We start from the raw sequence: 19685 nt of genomic DNA on the forward strand, positions 1-19685 counted from the left end.
ACACGGCTAATCTACACAAGGTACATGTGGGAGTAAAATGATGAAACGAGAGTCTTTGTGCGGCAATGAATGAAGTATTATAGTTTCATTACAGCTGCCTGGCGCGTGTGTGTGTGTGCGCGTGTGCGCGTGTGTGTGTGTGTGTGTGTGTGTGTGTGCGTGTGCGTGTGTGTGCGTGTGCGTGCGTGTATCTAAACGTCAGTGTGAAGCAGACGTATCTCGGTGTGAAGTGATGAGCAGACTGCAGAAGCCGGGATTTCCTTTCCTTTCTTATTTATCATCCCCCGTCCTTCCGCCATCTTGCCATCTCCGACTCTTTCTCTCTCCCGTACTACGAGTCCACATCCGTCCCACGTGCCACATCCTGTCTCTCAGCCGTGAGACGTTCCTTATTTCAGGCAAATTAAAAGAAGTCTTTTGTTTCAAAGGGAAGGTGGTGACTGACAGAGACAAGAAACGAAGACGAGATCCGCCGGTCGGAGCCAAATACCGCTCGCTGAAGTCATCCCGAGGACACCCCCCCCCCCAATCTATTATCACTCTATTATTCTGATACAAGAGGAGGAAGATATTTCTTTAATCAAAGCTGCGTTGCACACATGACTGACTCCATCTCGTGCTTTTATGAAACTGATAATCAAGGAGGATGAACCAGGGAGAGGGGAGGGACCTCTGAACATGTCAGCCATCTGGGAGAACACTGGAAATCACAGAGGCTGCATTCAAAATCACATCCTACGCCCTGCATACCTACCCAATATGTGGAATATCGTTCAACGTACTTTTGTGTGAATAATCAGTAGTATGTATCTTTTCAGACGCACTGAGCAGTAACTCGTCGTCACTTTCCGAGAGCCTACATGCCGGTTGGAGACGTGTAATCATAAAAGTGTGGTTGGAAAGAACGTATTTTGCCACGAAGTGAAAGTCAATTGTTCGTTCCATTGCAACATTGGCGCCCAGCAGCAGAACTACGCTTCCGCCATTTTGGACTGAAAGCGTCTACCGGACGCCAGTAAAACGTCCGCCTACAAAGAGCCGTACAAAAGTAAAACAAAATGATTTCTCTTGTATTGTCATATTCTATTGAAACGGCCTGTTGAACAATAAAACAGAGTCTCGTCTCTTTGCTTCTACACTCTTTGGTGGAATCTTGAACTTACAGTTAGATTGAAGCGTTATTGATGTTACAGAGCCGTCCGTCAATGTCTATTATGAACGTTGTCGTCACTTCCACATTGCATTGTGGGATATTTATGCCGCTGTAGGATCCACTGTTGCGTACTGTGATATTTCACCAGAAATAGTATGCAATTCCCGTACTGTTGGTTTCATACTAAGATTTTGGACATACTAAAATATCTCTGTTTTTAAATGGCATGTTAGTGTGGAATTACAGATGCAATAAGAGTAACTGTTTCAAAATAAAACTGTATTAATGTTATATTGAATGTTAAATCAGCCTGCTTGTCAATATTCTTTATAATTTCACCTGGAAGAAGACTTCTTTTGCAGGGAAACCGAAATGGCAGCATACAAAGATGAAGTCAAAACAATAAAAAAATCTAACAGAAATATGATGAGGCCAGAAAGAGCCAATTACAAAATGAATCATTTAACACAGAACTTAAAATAGTCTTTGATCTGTCCAGCGATACGAGTTCCCTTCGTTTAATTTCCTTCTACAGATTATCTCCAGTGGCTGCATCATAAAACATAAAGTCTTTCTGATTCATCACTATCCAAGAATTAGCAACAGACAGCAAACAGCAACAGCTACTCTGTTATTAAAACTCCATTTATACATTTCAAATATTCTTATTTAATTCTTATTTATACCATTCTGGCATTTACATTTAACACACTTAATAGATCCCACTTCTCAGTATTTTGCACTGTGGTTATAGGTTATATATTGCACGTCTTAATGCAAATATTTGTACATATTTCATATTTCTTATATTCTTATTTCTTATTTTTATTTGTATTATTTATTTACTTATAGTTCTCTACATATATTGTGTTTACATTGTAGCATTATGTACATGTTACATGCTCCTTTATTTCTATTTTCTTACATTTCTTTATGTTTACAGTTGCTATTATAGTATAAGAGCAACTGATTCTGTTTGCATTCTTAAGTTTGCGAAGAGGCGTTTCTGTGGCTCGAGAGATAAAATGTCAACCATGAACCGCCACGTCCCCGGTTCAAAACTGTCAAATCTTTATTGCAATTCTCTCCTTTGTTTCCTGTCATCTCTCTACTATTATCTCTGTCTAATGAAGGCATAAAACGTTGTGAAGATAAAACAGAAATTCATCAGAATTGCTTTAACCTCTGAAAAAACACACAGCGGCCGACCCTTGTTGTTTTGCTCTACGCTGTATTTCTCTCGTTCCAGTCGTCTGCTGGACAACTGTTGATGACGTTACATCATCATCCAGATGTTTCCAGCAACTAAAACAGGGTTTGTTGAAAAATCTGTCTAAAATCAAAACACGGGGGCGTCTTTTGTTCGACAATCATTCAGGAAAAGAATCTACAGAGGGAACGACAAAGAGACGCACAGGAGCAGAAATATATGTTGTAATCTGCTCTGTAACAAAACTCTCAAGTTATTTCTGTCTGAAATTGAATTCTTAAAATGTTATTTCCAAAGCAAATGAACAAATACTTTCTAAGTTTGTTTGGTTTTAATTCTAGCAAAGCAAAGTGCTCAACTCTTTATTGATTCCAGATTCAGACACTGGTTGAAATATTCTGACTGCACTCACAGATTCTTTCACTTGTTCAATACTGATAAACAAAAGATGGTTCAAATCATTCTGGGGAACGTTGTTGCATTTCTCTCCCTTGTTTCCTGTCGTCTCTCTACTATTATCGTTATCTAATAAAGGCATAAAATGTAAAAAAAATAAAATAAATAACTTTGCAAAGATAAAACAGAAGTTTATCAGAATTGATTTAAAAATGCACCTCTGAAAAAACACACAGCGGCGACACTTGTTGTTTTGCTCTTCGCTGTATTTTTCTCGTTCCAGTCGTCTGCTGGACAACCGTTGATGACGTTATATCATCATCCAGATGTTTCCAGCAACTATAACAGGGTTTGATGTTAAAAATCACTCTAAAATCAAAACATGGGGGCTTCTTTTAAAGCTGCTGTTTTGTTCAACAGTCATTCAGGACAAAAGAATCCACGGAGGGAACGACAAAGAGAATTGAATTGAATTCTTAAAACGTTATTTCCAATGCAAATCAACGTGTTTCAAGAATTTTCTAATTATGTTTGGTTTTAATTCGAGCAAAGCAAAGTGCTCAACTCTATTGTTTTCAGATTCAGATACTCTGGTGGAAATATTCTGAGTGCACTCACAGATTCTTTCACTTGTTTTGTTTTAAGGACTCAAAAATGATTAAGAAAAAGATGGTCAAATCCTTCTGGGGACGTTGTTTAATTTCTCTCCCTTGTTTCCTGTCATCTCTCTACTATTATTGCTATCTAATGAAGGCATAAATGTAAAAAAAGAAATAACTTTGCAAAGATTAAACAGACGTTTATCAGAATTGTTTTAAAAATGCACCTCTGACACTTGTTGTTTTGCTCTTCGCTGTATTTTTCTCGTTTCAGTCGTTTGCTTGACAACCGTTGATGACATTACATCATCATGCAGATGTTTCCAGCAACAAAAACAAGGTTTGATGATAGAAATCACTGGTGTTAGTCCCTTCGAAATCTAAACACGGGAGCTTCTTTTGTTGCATTTCTCTCCCTTGTTTCCTGACATCTCTCTACTACTCTCTCTATTTAATTAAGGCATGTAATGTCTTTTTTAAAGCTGTTGTTTTGTTCGACAATCATTCAGGAAAAATAATCCACAGAGGGAACGACAAAGAGACGCATAGACGCAGAAATATACTGTATGTTGTAATCTGTTCTGCAAAAAGTCTCATCAAGTTATTTTTGTTTTGAATTGAACATTATCTAATGCAAATCAACTTGTTTCAAGTATTTTCTTAGTTTGTTTGGTTTTAAATCTAGCAAAGCAAAGTGCTCAACTCTTTATCGTTTCCAGATTCAGACACTGGTTGAAATATTCTGACTGTTCACTAAATGATAAAAATAAAAAGATGGTTCAAATCCTTCTGGGGAACGTTTGTTGCATTTCTCTCCCTTGTTTCCTGACATCTCTCTACTACTCTCTCTATTTAATTAAGGCATGTAATGTCTTTTTAAAGCTGCTGTTTTATCCGACAATCATTCAGGAAAAAGAATCCACTGAGGGAAAGACAAAGAGATGCACAGAAGCAGAAACTATAACCTGTTATGTTGCAATCCGCTCACCAAAAACTCTCTTCAACAAGTTATTTTTGTCTGTAATTGAATTCTTACAATTTTATTTTCTTAAAAACCAGTTCAGTAGGTATAATAGCCTCGTTTCAAATGCAAATCAACTTGTTTCAAGTATTTTCTGTTTGTTTGGTTTTAATTCTAGCAAAGAAAAGCGCTCAACTCTTTATCGTTCCCAGATTCAGACGCTGGTTGAAATATTCTTACTGCACTAGCAGATTTTTTCACCTGTTTTAAGAAGTTTTAAGGACTCTTATGGACAAAAAATATAAAAAAAAGAGGGTGATTTAATTCAGAAATCACAGCTAGAATGCAACAAGCTTTTGTCCCTGTATAAATTCAAAGTATTAGTTATGTATCTACAGTGCAAATGAGCTGATATCTCATTTAAACAGCTGCTAATACCAACAGGATTTCTTTAGTGTGTGTTTTAAAGGAGTTTAATGAGCTGTGATGATTTACCATAATGTTGTTTAAGAGGTTTTTCCACGTCTTCAAAAGGAGGAAACTGATGAAATCACTGATTATGAATAAGTGCAATATCAACATTTCATATTCATATGTGCAATAATGTGAACCCAACCACTCATTCAGTCTATTTTTATATCTTATTCTTTACCGTTTACTTATTTATTATATCTTTATTGTTTACTGGCTTATTTAGCATGTATTGTTTTGTTTTTTACTGATCCCTCTTGTTGTTGCACTCTCCTTTTTTGCTGCAAATTTCCCCGCTGCGGGACTAACAAAGGATTATCTTGTCTTATCTTATCTTAATACATTTGGCACATAAAAATAAAAATACAAAGCGACCAATCATTGGCTACCAGAGATCTATTTTATTACAGTTAACTTCCTTCAAAAGCTTGTATCTGATTAAAACCTAGTGTGTTTATGTGTGCCGGAGTGTGTTCTTACTGAGCAGGGCGGCGGGTTCAGGGAACAGGTCTCCGTAGCGGTTGTTGAAGACGCGAGCGAGATCCTGAGCCAGCTCCAAATGCTGGACCTGGTCCTCTCCGACGGGGACGTGAGTGGACCTGAGAGACGAACCGGGAACACAACGTGAAGCCTCCTCAACAACACAGGAGATAAAACACAAAAGGAAGACATCGGAGACACTGCTGGAGCTCTCATCAGGGTCGGTTTAGGATTTAACTTTGCCGGGAGGAAACGATCCATTAATTTCATTTTTAATAAAATCCAGATTTGAAGATTTTTCTGCTTCGTCGCCCCCTTTTTTTTTTTTAAAACAGGAAATTGTCTGTTTGATGGTTCAAGTGGAAACTGTTGAGTAGATAACATCTTAATCTGTTCAGAAATATGAAGCTCTTCATTTTCACTGCAGACACACAGAGATACAATAATCCAACTACCGACGGATGTGATCACTGACTCATCTACTGACGCACCAGCAGCACGCCATGTTGCATCAGCCTGTTTCTCTGCACTAAAATATGATAATATGTTGGGTTTCCTGTCAGAAACCCAAATAAAACAGCTTGATTTACTACATTTTAAATATATTAAGGAGCGTTAAAGGGCTGATTCACATAACTCATATAAAACATATTTTGGAGAGATAGTTGTGGTTTAATTTGTGCAGGTTTTGGTCATTTTGGTCTGGTTCACATTCAGATTTGGATGATTAAGAACATTTGGTGCATCTGGATATAAGAGAAAATGAAGGGAATGTTGCTGCATGAGGCCCAGTGATTCTCAATCTTGCATTAAGAGATGTAATGGGAACATTTATCTGACAACACACACAACATCCTACATGGGTGGAGTTCTCACTTGTAGAGGAGAATATCGGCAGCCTGGAGGACGGGATACGTGTAGAGACCAACGCTGCCTTCGTTCTTCAGTTTGCTCTTCATCTGAGGAGGGAACAATAAGCAAGTTGAGATGGAAGAAAAGCAAAGATAAAAGGTGGAAACACAGAGTCAAGTTTTTCTTTCCCTCAGAGAGCCATTTTCACTTTTACGACTCATCGATTCTCAGACAAACGTGGTGCGGATGAGTTCACGTCACATTTTCCAGCATGTTAGAGATCAACTCATCTGTTGGGTAAACAAAAGGTGTTTTCTATGAAGCAGCAGGGACCAACAACAGGGAGCAGCTGGGTCTCTCGCTCGGTCTCAGAGTGTATTAAAGCTGCATGAGGCCAGAAAATAACTGGAATTATAAGATAATAGAGAAACAAAACGAAAAAAAAAATTCAGATTTTTAAACATTATACTCAGTTTTATTTTATTGGTTTTTTTAATCATCGTTTTATTGTTCCGTTAAGAAAATACGACAACAACAGCCTAAACCATAACAAATAAAGTAAGTATAAATGTACATATAATAGCAGATAGTAACTGTAAATTGAAAAACAAAGTATTGAAAAACAAGGGAGGGAAAAAAAATCATAATAAAATAAATAAATAATTAAATTTAAAAAAATATGTAAAAAAAAAAAAAAATTATATATATATATAAAATAAATAAAAAGTAAAATAATATTAATAAAGAAATGTAAAAAAATACAAATAATTAAATTAATAAAATAAATTCAACCTACTTATATCCAGGTGGTTAATTCACCCACACAGGACCGATACAGAGAACATACTGTGTATTTAAAGCCCGTTTACAACGTTTTAGTGTTCAATAACTACATTTTTGGTCTTTTAACATCTTACTAAATAATATTGAATGGATATATTTATTTAAACATGCATTGAAGTGACTTTCTACTTTCTTTTTTTATTGATTATTTATTATCAATTTCTAAAGATATTTTTATTATCTGGTGGATTATTGTGGTTAAAATGAAAATGCTACTGTAAGTATTGGCTGATCAACAACATGAACAATCAATTATTAAGTTTTAACAGATGTTTGCAGTGTGTCTTGTAAAAGGTCAATAACCTGTTATCAGCCCACATATAAATAGTTAATACTATCAATCACATTTTAATACAGTCACAAATTAAGTCAGTGTGAACTTGTCATGCTCATATAATAACAAATAGACAAAAATAATAATAATAAAAATAAATAATTGAATGAAAAAATAAGAAATATGTAAAAAATAATAATAATCAATAAGTAAAATACAACAGCAATAATAATAATAATAATAATAATAATATTTCAGTTCAATAATATTTTAATCACATTTAAATACAGTCACAAATTAAGTCAGTGTGAACTTTAATAACTCATCACACATGATTATAAAATATAGATATTTCTCACTAATATCATAATAATTGAAAAAAAAAATGTAACTTAATCATTATTTGAGTTGTGTGCATGTGTGAGTGTCTACAGCTGCAGGAAATTATCTATTAATAACTATTATACAATAATTATCAGAGTCTCACCTTCCACTGCGGCAGGTGTCGGAGGCGGGGCATGCTGGTCAGACAGCCGAGGATCCAGGAGAGCTCAGCGTGCTCGGACACCTGCAGGGTCGAGAGGAGGGAGGTGAGGTCAGGTGAGGTGAGGACACAATAAATGTCACCGTCAGGGAAAAATGATCTGTTATAATCAGCATATCTACATACATACACATGTATTCTATGTGTGTCTGTGTGTTCTTTATTCCAGTTAAAAAAATTAAATAAACACTGGCAGCCTCAGAGAAGCATTCAAGAGATAAATAGAAGAAATCAATTAAGCAGCCAGATTAAACGAACACAGGTGAATGGATGAGAGAGGTCTGATATGGGACAGGTGGAGGGTGACTCCATAATGCCTCCAAGTGGCAGAGAAGAGTACTGCCTCTCCCCATCTGTCCTCTACCTACACAGACAGGTGCACCTGGTCACACCTGTGTTTACTGTTAGACAAGTTTACACTACACATGAGAGATGTGTGGTCAAATAAATGATTAATAATATCATGTTGTTGTGAAGCAATGAAGGGGTGAATGTTGACGTAGTGTAGCATCTGGCAGTGGTACATTGACTCCAACATATCAGCTTTCATGGAGGCTGTCCTGAATGTGTGTGGATGCAGGAAATATCCTACAAATTCAAGTTTATGGACGCCGGCTGTATCGCCATCCTGTCTTTCTCTTGTTGCTTGAAAAGCATTCTGGTCAGCGTGACGTCAACACCAGACAGCAGGGACATAAAGGAGGATTTCAGGCCAACATGTGGGGCGCTGGTGGTGTTAGTTTCACACTGCAGACAGACAAGAGATGGGACAGATGTTGATGACGGCGCAGAGAGGGATGGAGATGGTTTGAAGTGCAATAAAACTGTGATATTTAAAAGCTCGGGTAGAACAAGGCCTCCATTCATGCTGCGTGGTTAGAATGCACTGAGATATGATAACGTTACGGATCATACACTGATAGTGATGTTATCATGCAGCGACGGCAACAACTCCTGTAAAGATGGGATTCTAGAGAACAGTTGGTCCAGCACAGTAAATCTCTCCTTCTATAAAACCCAGAGGATGCATGGGTCTGCTGATTCAGGGGTTCCCAACCTGGGGTCCGGGCTCCTCTTAGGGGGCTTCAAAGACAACAGAGGGTGCGTAAGGATTTGTCTGCACTGAGGTTGTCAAAATTAGTTGCGCTGTCAATCGATTAAAATATTTAATTGTGATTAATCGCATAATTGTCCATAGTTAATCGCAAATTTTTTATCTATTCAAAATGTACCGTAAAGGGAGATCTGTCAAGTATTTAATACTCTTATCAACATGGGAGTGGGCAAATATGCTGCTTTATGCAAATGTATGTATATATTTATTATTGTAAATCAATTAACACAAAACAATGAGAGATATTGATCCAGAAACCCTCACAGGTACTAGATTTAGCATAAAACAATATGCTCAGGTCATAACATGTCAAACTGCAGCCCAACAGGCAACAACAGCTGTCAGTGTGTCAGTGTGCTGACTTGACTATGACTTGCCCCCAAACTGAATTGTGATTATCATAAAGTGGGCATGTCTGTAAAGGGGAGACTCGTGGGTACCCATAGAACCCATTTACATTCACTGATCTGGAGGTCAGAGGTCAAGGGACCCCTTTGGAAATGGCCATGACAGTTTTTCCTCGCCAAAATTCAGCGTAAGTTTGGAGCGTTATTTCAAGTTCTTCCTGACAAGCTAGTATGACGTAGTTGGTACCAATGGATTCTTTAGGTTTCTAGTTTCATATGATACCAGTATCTTCACTCTAGCTTTAAAACTGAGCAGCTACAACCTAAAAATCTTAAGTTGCATTAAAGAAAATTAGTGGCGTTAAAACAAATTTCAATCACGAAGATATTTTTGATTCTTGGTTGGCCACATTATGTTTAAAATGATGTTTTGTGCACAGTTGCAGATGAAGATCAGGATATTAGTATTATACTATTAGATTCCAGTGGTGGCTGCGTAGGATTGTTTCCAACTCGTGTGATCCAAACATTTCCAATAACTTGAAATAGTCTGCTTCAGTTCATATTTGTTGGCGTTCAGCCTTTAAAAAACAACATTTTCACTGCGGTCAAAATACTGTTTGCTCTCCCGCTCGCTGCACACAAAGGGAGGCATGATTTTGTTGGAGGATTTGTAGTTTTTTTAAGAGCTTCAAAGAAAATAGTTTGGGAACCACTGTGCTGATTCATTCACTTCCTTTTCTGATACCGCTGACTTCAACTCGTCTCAAGATCTGTTCTCTTTTTTTCTTCAATGAAGTCGAGTATTTTCTTTGGGCAGTCGTCGTATTTTTACATGTGGAGCAGGCGTGTTCAACGGGAGGGTCGCCTCGCTGCCAAGTTATGTGGCATGAAGCTAAACGAGAATAAAAATAGGACTGTGTGTGTGTAGAGGAGGGGCGGGGGGGGGCAGAGAAACACAGATGGGCTGAACTCTCACACTCTTTCTCTCAAACACTTCACTTCAATCTTGCGAGTAAGAAAAGAAAAGACAGAAACAAACAGCTGTTGTGATTTCTCTCCCAATCCTCACTGCGATCGTTATCTTAATGCTGCTTTATAGCTACTTGTGTTTTTTCATAGTGAATTTGCAGAGCGCACAGCGAAGCCGGAGATAAGAATCAGGAGCGATCAAATAAGCGTTTTGTGGGCCGGCCGACCGGCCAGCGAGTCAGCAGGTAAACATTACAGCAGTAAAATAAACAGAAGAGACTAAAAGCTGCCTTTTAAAAGCACATAAACATATATTCATAACCAAAACGCAAGTCCTCTGCAGCATTGATCATGTTAAGGCTGCAACTAACAATTATTTTTACTGTCGATTAATCTGTTGATTATTTTCTCTATTAATGGATTAGTTGTTTGGTCTATAAAATGTCAGAAAATTGTTAAAAAATGTTGATCAGTGTTTCCCAAAGCCCGAGATGACGTCCTCAAATGTCTCGTTTTGTCCACAACTCAAAGATATTCAGTTTACTGTCATAGAGGAGTAAAGAAACCAGAAAATATTCACATTTAAGAAGCTGGAATCAGAGAATTCAGACTTTTTTTTCTTAAAAAATTACTCAAACCGATTAATCAATTATCAGAATAGTTGGCAATTAATTTAATAGTTGACAACAAATTGATTAATCGTTGCAGCTCTAGATCATGTTGATGTTTTGCACAGCAAACGTGTGAAATAAATGTGCAGACGTGAGCTTAATATGTGCACAAGCTTGTAATGAAACACACCATCCATCCATCCATCCATCCATCCATCCATCCATCCATCCATCCATCCATCCATCTCCTGCCCACCTGAGACTGCTGGAAGAGGATCGCCCTCTCCGGGTCGATGCCGCAGGCCAGCAGGCTGGCTGCCATGTCCAGGATGTTGCTCCGGAGCTGCGCCGGGTCCTGAGGCTGTGTGATGGAGTGCAGGTCCACGATGCTGTAGAGCACTGAAGGATACTGGTTTTGCAGAGCCACCCAGTTCTCCAGGGCGCCCAGGTAGTTGCCCAGGTGGGGCACGCCGGTCGGCTGGATCCCCGAGAATACGCGTCCACCTCCTGGAGGCTCCTGGAGAACAAAAAGGAGAATATGATCAGGGTTGCTTCATCTGCACTTCGTAGGTTAAAGGAGAACTTTGGTATTTTTCAACCTGGACCATATCTTCCCAGGTTTTTGTGTCTAAGTGACTAACGGGGACAACAATTTATGAAATTGGTCCAGTATTAAGGGAGACTGCGGCCGCTAAATGAGTTGTAATGTCATCATCACCGTCAGTGTAGGAGAGGAGCCTCTGTAGGGTCCTTTAAATAATGTTGTCAGACACTTCTAATAACAATCTGAGCCTGCAGTGGGAAAAACAAGAACTTTTAGTGGACGTATATTGACGGTGAGGAGTTGCTCCGAGCGATTACATTACAGCTTGTTTAGAGGCGTTCTCCCTCAACACTGGACCAATTTCAATAATTATAGTCCCCATTAGTCACTTAGAAACACAAACATGGGATAATAAGGTCCAGGTTGGAAAATACCAGTTATTCTTTAAAGATGCTTTCTGATTTGCCGTAATAAACAAGATGATTCAAGATGTTTCACAGCCTCACATGCCTGTTATTAGTGCTAGTGTGACTGTACACAAGTAATGGTTTCCATGATATCAATGTCTCAAAATGAATGCAGTAATGATTTGTTGATTTTAAATTCTAAACTAAGAAGAAGAAGAGAAGAGAAACTAGTGTTTGTAGAGAGAGAGAGGGTGAAGGTGAAAAGGTGAGAAGGCCTGCAGAGACTGAAGTGTCAGTGTTAAACTATTGGCAGGTTGGAGGCCAGCAGCGGTCATGCTTGTGTTACCGAGATGCTAACTCCATGGCTAGCACCTCTGTTCTCTCCCAAACACATCAGCACAAAGAATGCATCACCTCACCGGCCAACAATAATAATTAACATCCGTCCAAGCCGACTTCAAGGCCTCTGTTACCACAACGGGGAAGGACACTGGAGGAGGAGAAGGAGGGGGAAGCAGAACCACGGAAATACCTCACAACACGCAGCCCACCGTATCACCAACATCAGAACCTTATTTTACTGGAGCTGGAACAGCAGCGGGCTCTTCACTCGTTGTGTTTGTATCGCTGGGCAAACATTGTGTTTCTCTTTATGCACAGCCGGGTCGGGCCAGACCGCCTCGTTTCTCCTGGCAGCGGCCCGCTACCACTGAACCTTGGCTTTCAAATGGCCCCGCTGGATGAGAGTCGTAACCGCCGCTTGTGGCACCGAGCACCACATGATACAATTAGAGGGCAAGCAGAGCGGCACCTGTCATGAGACGTGAAACCGCGACGGCATCCAAAATCTAGGGCTTCTTCACCACAGTAGATTAGAGCTTTGATGGAGCAGAAACACACAGAGACGCAGGCCGGGTCTGGGTGTTTATGTTGGGCAGTTAGAAAGACAAAGTGTTTGGGGTCGGGGTGACGCACGTTTTGCCTGCCCGCCGTGGAGGCCGGGGATTCGGTTCCCGGTAGAGGTGCGGCGCTGTGGCTTGGCCGGGTGCTTCGACTCACAGGTGAGGAGGTGGTGAGGGATCATGTCCGTGTTGGGGTGGGGAGGCGGAATATGTGGAAGAGATAACATGAACCTCCACGTGCACAAGGGTTGAAATAACACAAGTCCAGGTTAGCAGAGGTCAGCAATGATAGAGACTACGTATTAAGATGCACTGCATGTTGTTGTAGGTGTTTCACTTCAGGTACCGGAGAGAAGATGAAATATTAACCAGGAAGTCGAGTTTTGTATATGTCCATGAGTTTAAGGCTTATCAGATGCCAAATACTATTTTGATATTAACATTTTACAACTGTTTACAAGACTAAAGGTCTTTGCACACCAAGTCCGGTTTTTTTGTACGCCTTTTTACCTTCCAATGAAAATAGCTACGCAAACAAACCTTGCACACTGAGTCTGATGTGTTTTATTATTCTATTCCAACCTGATCTCACGTGCAGGCGTAGAAATAGCACAACATTATAAGGACATTCCGCGTGTCATGAGAACGCATTTTAGCCTTTTCACGTGTCATTTTTACGCCACAACAAAACCATCTAGTTTGGTTTAGGAAAAACGTCACGATTTGGCTTGAAATAAGTACGTAAACTAAGTAAAATACATACAGAAACGTACGGAAAATATGTCACAAACGTCGCTAACATAACTTCTAAATAACTCAAAAACACTTTGGGACTTGTACACCGGTCTCCTGGTTGAAAGTCCTGTGTTTGTTGGACCCATCCACCTCCCTTCCATCCCTCCCGCCCATCATAAGCGGTCTTTCTCACTTTTTATTCTCCGTCACTATCTCTGAGCGTACCATATTTACGTGGATAAGTTTACATTGCAGTCCGCACAGACTACATGACGTATACACGACATGCCAAAAGCAAGAACGGCATTCTTATTGCACGCAAAATTGACTTACACTTCTTAGCAAAATATACGTTCTTTGGCCGTGCTAGCGGCTCTATGGGGCTAAAGGCACAGCGGTGTTTGAGCTAACATCAGCATACTAACATGCATACAATGACAATACTAAAATGCTGATGTTAAGCATGTTCACTTGCTAAGAATTACTAATTAGCACAAAACACAAAGTACAGCTTTAGTTTTGCAGGTATTTGATCTGATAAAGGCGCTAGATGAAAAGTCAGGTGTGTAATAGGTTTCATCCTGAAGGGAACACGAATGTCTGAACCAGATTTCATGGCAATCCATCCAACAGTTGTTGAGACTTCACTGAAGTTGATATTGTAATACTCGTTTAATCACTTTCAAAAGAAAATGACCCACCATTGTGACGAGGTTAAGTTTGTTTCAGCTTGACGCGGGATGTGCTGATGGGTTGTAAACAGCAACAGCTGGACAGAGAGGAGCCCGGTTTGAAACGCTCCCCCCACAGAACCCATGGGATCTCTGTGTTATCACCTCAGATCTGACTGGCGATCGTATATGTTCCCCGGCTGCACTCCTCAAGGTTATCATAACTAATCATTAAAACCTGAAGCTTTCGGGGGATATCCTCTTCAGTCTGCTGCTGAGGAGTCGGTTATCTTGACAGCTAGCCGAGCTACATCACATTCAATCTGACTGAGGGACAGGCTCGGCGCAGCCTCGGAGATCAGATAACAGCTGCTCTCTCGCCAGCGTGGCCCACAGCTTCCCCATCTCTCAGCCCAGAGGGATCGAATAACAACTGTTCTGGGGCCAGCGTGGTCCACAAAGCCTCCGTCGACTGGCCTGAGGGAGCTGGTCGCTGCCCGGCAAGAGAGAGGCAGGAAGGAACTGGGTGCTTATGTCATTACCGACGGGGTAATTGCACTGGAGTGCCATTGATGCTGAGAGCCTCTTAAGAGGTGTCAGGATTGATTTGGGTGCGGACGGGGCCCCGAGTCTGGCTCATGTGTGTTCTCACCTCGAGCTGACACGCCAAACGCATGTTCCCCCTCTGCTGCGGCCCCCGGGGGAAGCCATTAGCCATGCAGACATGGTAATGGTGTCATTTGAGCCAATCGAGTGTCAAATGAGAGTCAACGCCGCGGCTAACTAGCCACTGGGCAATCGCGCTATCACGCATAGCGTTACCGCCGTGTTACCGTTGGTCAGAGGAAAGTCTCTCTAAACATGCGCCTCTGAGTGAAAGTAGGTTACATATAGAAGTAAATCAACAACTGCACGATGACAGCAAATGTTGTAAAGCGATTAATGTTTGTAATGAATACGGCACTGTGAAGCCAAGAGTAATAAAATATTATCATCTAGCATGCTTAGGCCACGGATCATATTAAACCTGCGCAAGTGAATTCATTTCAGCCTTCAAATACCTGTAGAGTGATTCACTTCTTATGCTGGAGAAACATTTATAACCAGATTTAAACACTGTCATAAAGACCTGAAACCATCGCTAAATAAGGGGTTAACATTTGGCATACAAAAAGAACACTGGAAATCAATAGTACTTTTATTTTCTTATTTTATTTAGGGCTGTCAATCGAATAAAATATTTAATCACGATTATTCATGTTTAAGTGCAAAGTAATCATTATCTGTTCAAAATGAACCTTAAAGGGAGATCTGTCAAGTATTTAATCCTCTTATCAACATGGGAATGGACAAATACGCTGCTTTATGCAAATGTATGTATATATTTATTATTGGAGATCAATTAACAACACAAAACAAAGACAGATATTGATCCAGAAACCCTCACAGGTACTGCATTTAGCATAAAACAATATGCCCCAATCATAACATGGCAAACTGCAGCCCAACAGACAACAACAGCTGTCAGTGTGTCAGTGTGCTGACTTGACTATGACTTGCCCCAAACTGCATGTGATTATCATAAAGTGGGCATGTCTGTAAAGGGGAGACTCGTGGGTACCCATAGAACCCATTTACATTCACTGATCTGGAGGTCGGAGGTCGGAGGTCAAGGGACCCCTTTGAAAATGGCTGTTACAGTTTTTCCTCACCAAAATTTAGTGATAAGCTGGAATGACATGGTTGGTACCAATGGCTTCATTAGGTTTTCTAGTTTCATATGATACTAGTATCTTTAAAACTGAGCCCGCTACAACCTAATAATCACAGGTTGCGTTAAAGAAATTAGTGACTTTAAAACGAGTTTGCATTAATGCATTATTATTGACAGGAAATAGAAAAATATGACAAATCTAATATGCAATGTTAGTCTTTTAGGATGTTTATGAGTTTGTCTGAGTGTGTGTGATTTACAGTTACACATCTAGCAATGTAGATGATGCTACTTAAGGCGCATACATATTTTATTCAACTAGAAGGTGTCCGTTTTTGCCCTGATGGAATGCTGTGAATTCAGCATAAGATTAGTATAATTTAAAATTGAAATCATTTTAATGCACGGCTTTATAAATCTGGCAAAAAGACTTGATATGATTCAAGAAACAAACTGTGTTTTATGCATCTGGTCCCAGTACCATTTGTCATCGTTACACATTATTCTGTAAGGATGTTGCGCTGACTAAAATGATGAATCCAACATTTGTCATTCAGCTCCCTCAATGAAGTGGTTCCAGGACTCTGGAAGACTTTGGGGAGAAAAGGGAACTGTTGTTTCCATGGAACTAGGTTTTCTCTGGACTTGTGGGAACGCCAGCGTTGACTCCAAAAGAAGAAGACCATCTATTAGCTCTTAAATGAAGTGAATGGAGTTTTCCATTTAATAATGCAGCTCGTGTGAAGGATCTGGTCGTGTTGCTGCTCGTCTGATGGACTCTTTTCTTTCCACCGGTGTTGATCCTTAATGTGAGCTGTCAAATTCATACGGACAGACACCTTCACCGCTTAGCTGATGTTGATGTAGGCAAAAGACCACGACACGTGCGGACATACGTCTGTGTTTGCATACGACCTGCGTCCCTACGGAGATTACCACACACAGACAAATGAACACATATTCCCGGAAAGGCGCCGCTAGTGTGAAAACATGGCCTTTTTTTTAGTGTATGTAACCTTCTAGCTGTTGGCGTTAATGTCACACACACATGGTGCGTAATGCGTACAGCATATGGCAGACGTGGATGAGGAAAGCTTTCGTCACCATGGCGACGATGTAATACAACGGCGTCGGGTCTGTCAAGAGTTAAATACGAGGAGAGAACGACCAGCGTTTCTGGAGTCTGCTGCGCGTCATCAACACAGAGTGAGGTGACGAAGACAACAGGGATCACCGGGGATTTACTCTTTTATTTTACTGTAATTTTGTCCAATTAAAAGGTATCGTATGTTGTTTGCATTGAGCTTGGTGTTCCTGTTAGTTGAGGACAGATTCCTGCCTGCTGTTGCTTTAATTTGTGCCTCAAAAATGTTTCTTAAGGTCAGAAAACTTGACCTTTTTTTGTACCACGTTATCCGCCTAGCTCTGGGGATGATAATGTTTATCCTGTCAGCTGGTTGGTCCTCTATTATTGTATGGATTACCACTAAACATTCATGTTTCCCAGATGATGAATCCTAATTTCCTTTAGTGCCACAGGAAGGTTGACATTTGTGGATTTGAGTGAAAGGTCTCGATTACTGTCGGATGGATTGCCATGACATTAGGTACTAACTTTAGTAAACTAGTTTTTCATCTTTATCCATCATCAGGTCAATATGTTTGATCATATTGTTTTATGTTAAATGCAGTACCTGTGAGGGTTTCTGGACAATATCTGTCATTGTTTTGTGTTGTTAACTGATTTACAATAATAAATATATACATACATTTGCATAAAGCAGCATATTTGTCCACTCCCATGTTGATAAGAGGATTAAATACTTGACAAATCTCCCTTTAAGGTACATTTTGAACAGATAATAAAATGTGTGATCAATTTGTGATTAATCACAATTAACTATGGCAGTTAATTGTGATTAAATATTTTAATTGATTGACAGTCCTAAAAAGAACACAAACATGAAAGATAATGTGTATATGTATCTTTCAGGACCTTCACCTCGCTCAGAGACCATCCTTACCATAATAATAATACTTTAGGAGCAACGAAATTCAGACGGTGACTGACGTTACCGTGGTTTTGCACTCCACTCTTTTTCCGAGTATTTTTCTTGTACATTTTCCTCTTTCATCTCGGAAATCCTGAGTTTTCCCCCGGCTCCGTATTTATTTTACCTGAATGGCCCTAACACGCCGTCGTACAATTTTAATATCTTAGATTCTATAATTAAATTTTACGTCATTCTTTTATACATATTTTTATGCACATCCTTGGAAGGAGCCTGAAAACTAAGAATTTCCTCGCCGACGACTGCTTCGCTGTAATGTTTTTAGTATATGACAATAAAGAACTTGAACTTGAGATTCACCATTAATATTACTGAGCCGTTGCAGCTTCCAGCGTGTCCAGGCCGACAGTCTCGCTCCGCTCACGGTTATTAATCACAGCCAGAGCTTCGGTCGAGCTTGGACTCTCAGAACAGTGGATTTCTCTTCTCAGATCTGTTCTGGGCTGCTTTTCAGGCCTCATACATCATATCAGAGCCCGGGAGTCCCGGAGTGGCCCACTGACATCTCTCTCACCACGGGGCTGACGAGCGAGGCCCCGACGGTCACCACCATTTTACCGCGCCAATTTCAACACATCTCGAAAAAAAAACACCTCCGGAGGGCATCGCCGCTCGGCCCCGCTGTGAATTACCATCAGCTCTTTGTGGGCCGCGGCTGCACCGAGATGGGTCGACAGATGGAGGGGTTTTCACGGCTCTCCCGCCGGGTCGTCCGACACACAGGATCCAGTGTTCTTCTTCGGTCGCGGGCGCCCCACGTACCCCATTAACACCGGCATCATGCTGAAATGCACCATGACACACCTCCGCCCCGCTCCTCGCTATCTTTCTTCATCTCTGTCTTTCTCTCACTGGTGGGACCTGTTAACGCTGGCGACCAACAGAGCGGCACTTCAGTGAGGTATCAAATAGGAAATGGGGTTTAGTGTATTACCCCCCCTTTATCCCTAAAAGCATGTGTGTTGGTGTGCGTTTAGCCAATGTGGGTGCACACCACAGCTTGAAACAAAGTGCATATGACCACAAAGAAAACATGCACATACAACATGAACGTATATAAAACACAGAGAGGCAACCAAACTAAAAAGTCGGAGAAACTAAAGCAGGAGAAATAAAAAAAGAAAGTGATGGAGGAGTTAATGTGGTGAAAAAATAAATAAGAATAAAAGTGTGACTATAGCCGAGTCCAGACTTTTTCTTTTTTCCCTCTCAGTGTTGGAGGGGGGAGCGGAGGGGACGGCCCAAAAGGAGCGTTTGATTAAATCTGCGGTTGACGTGTGGGACAGGTGAGATTGATGAGGTTCCTCTGAGTTTCACACTGTGCGGAGAGCGGGGGTACAGGAACAGAACGCTGCAGTGTGGCGGGCCAGGGCTCGGGGCCCGCTCGCGCCGTGGGGTCCCTCGGCTGATTAATGGGACTGGAGGCCCTTCAAAAACAGCACTCCCCGCAGACAGGGCCCGACGGTGCTCCAAAAATAACCAGGCAGGGGAGGCGGCCCCGGCCTCCAGCCTCCAGCCCCTAACAGGCTGCAGCTTCTGAAGGAACCAGACTTCAATACGGCCGGGGGGGAGATAGCCAAGAGGGGCAGTGCCTACTCAAGACAGGAAGCTTTAATGACCTCTCTGGTTTATGGGAAGTGACAAACACTGACAACTGATACTGTATCAACGACGGCGTCATATTACCTGCTGATGTAACTGTAAGGGTAAGAATGTGCACGACGTTAAACCCAAAGGAAACTTTACTCAATGTTACAATAAAGCCCATAAAACATGTTACTTAAACTGATTTAGAAGCTAGTTCTCTGGGAAC

At 40.7% G+C, this 19685-nt stretch overlaps 1 protein-coding gene across 2 annotated transcripts in view; it reads right to left on the reverse strand.

Annotated features, from left to right (window-relative positions):
• Positions 1–19685, reverse strand: part of wars2 (tryptophanyl tRNA synthetase 2, mitochondrial) — a 30820-nt gene that overhangs the window by 3645 nt on the left and 7490 nt on the right. For both annotated transcript variants that reach the window (XM_074657875.1, XM_074657874.1), the window contains exons 2-5: positions 11084–11344; positions 7727–7807; positions 6147–6229; positions 5271–5389 (exon numbers count right to left, since the gene is read on the reverse strand). In XM_074657875.1, the coding sequence (XP_074513976.1) occupies positions 5271–5389; positions 6147–6229; positions 7727–7807; positions 11084–11344 (544 nt within the window). The remainder of the gene's footprint in view (positions 1–5270; positions 5390–6146; positions 6230–7726; positions 7808–11083; positions 11345–19685) is intronic.

Source organism: Sebastes fasciatus, chromosome 14 (genome assembly GCF_043250625.1).
Source record: "Sebastes fasciatus isolate fSebFas1 chromosome 14, fSebFas1.pri, whole genome shotgun sequence".
In the NCBI taxonomy this organism is placed as follows: Eukaryota; Metazoa; Chordata; class Actinopteri; order Perciformes; family Sebastidae; genus Sebastes; species Sebastes fasciatus.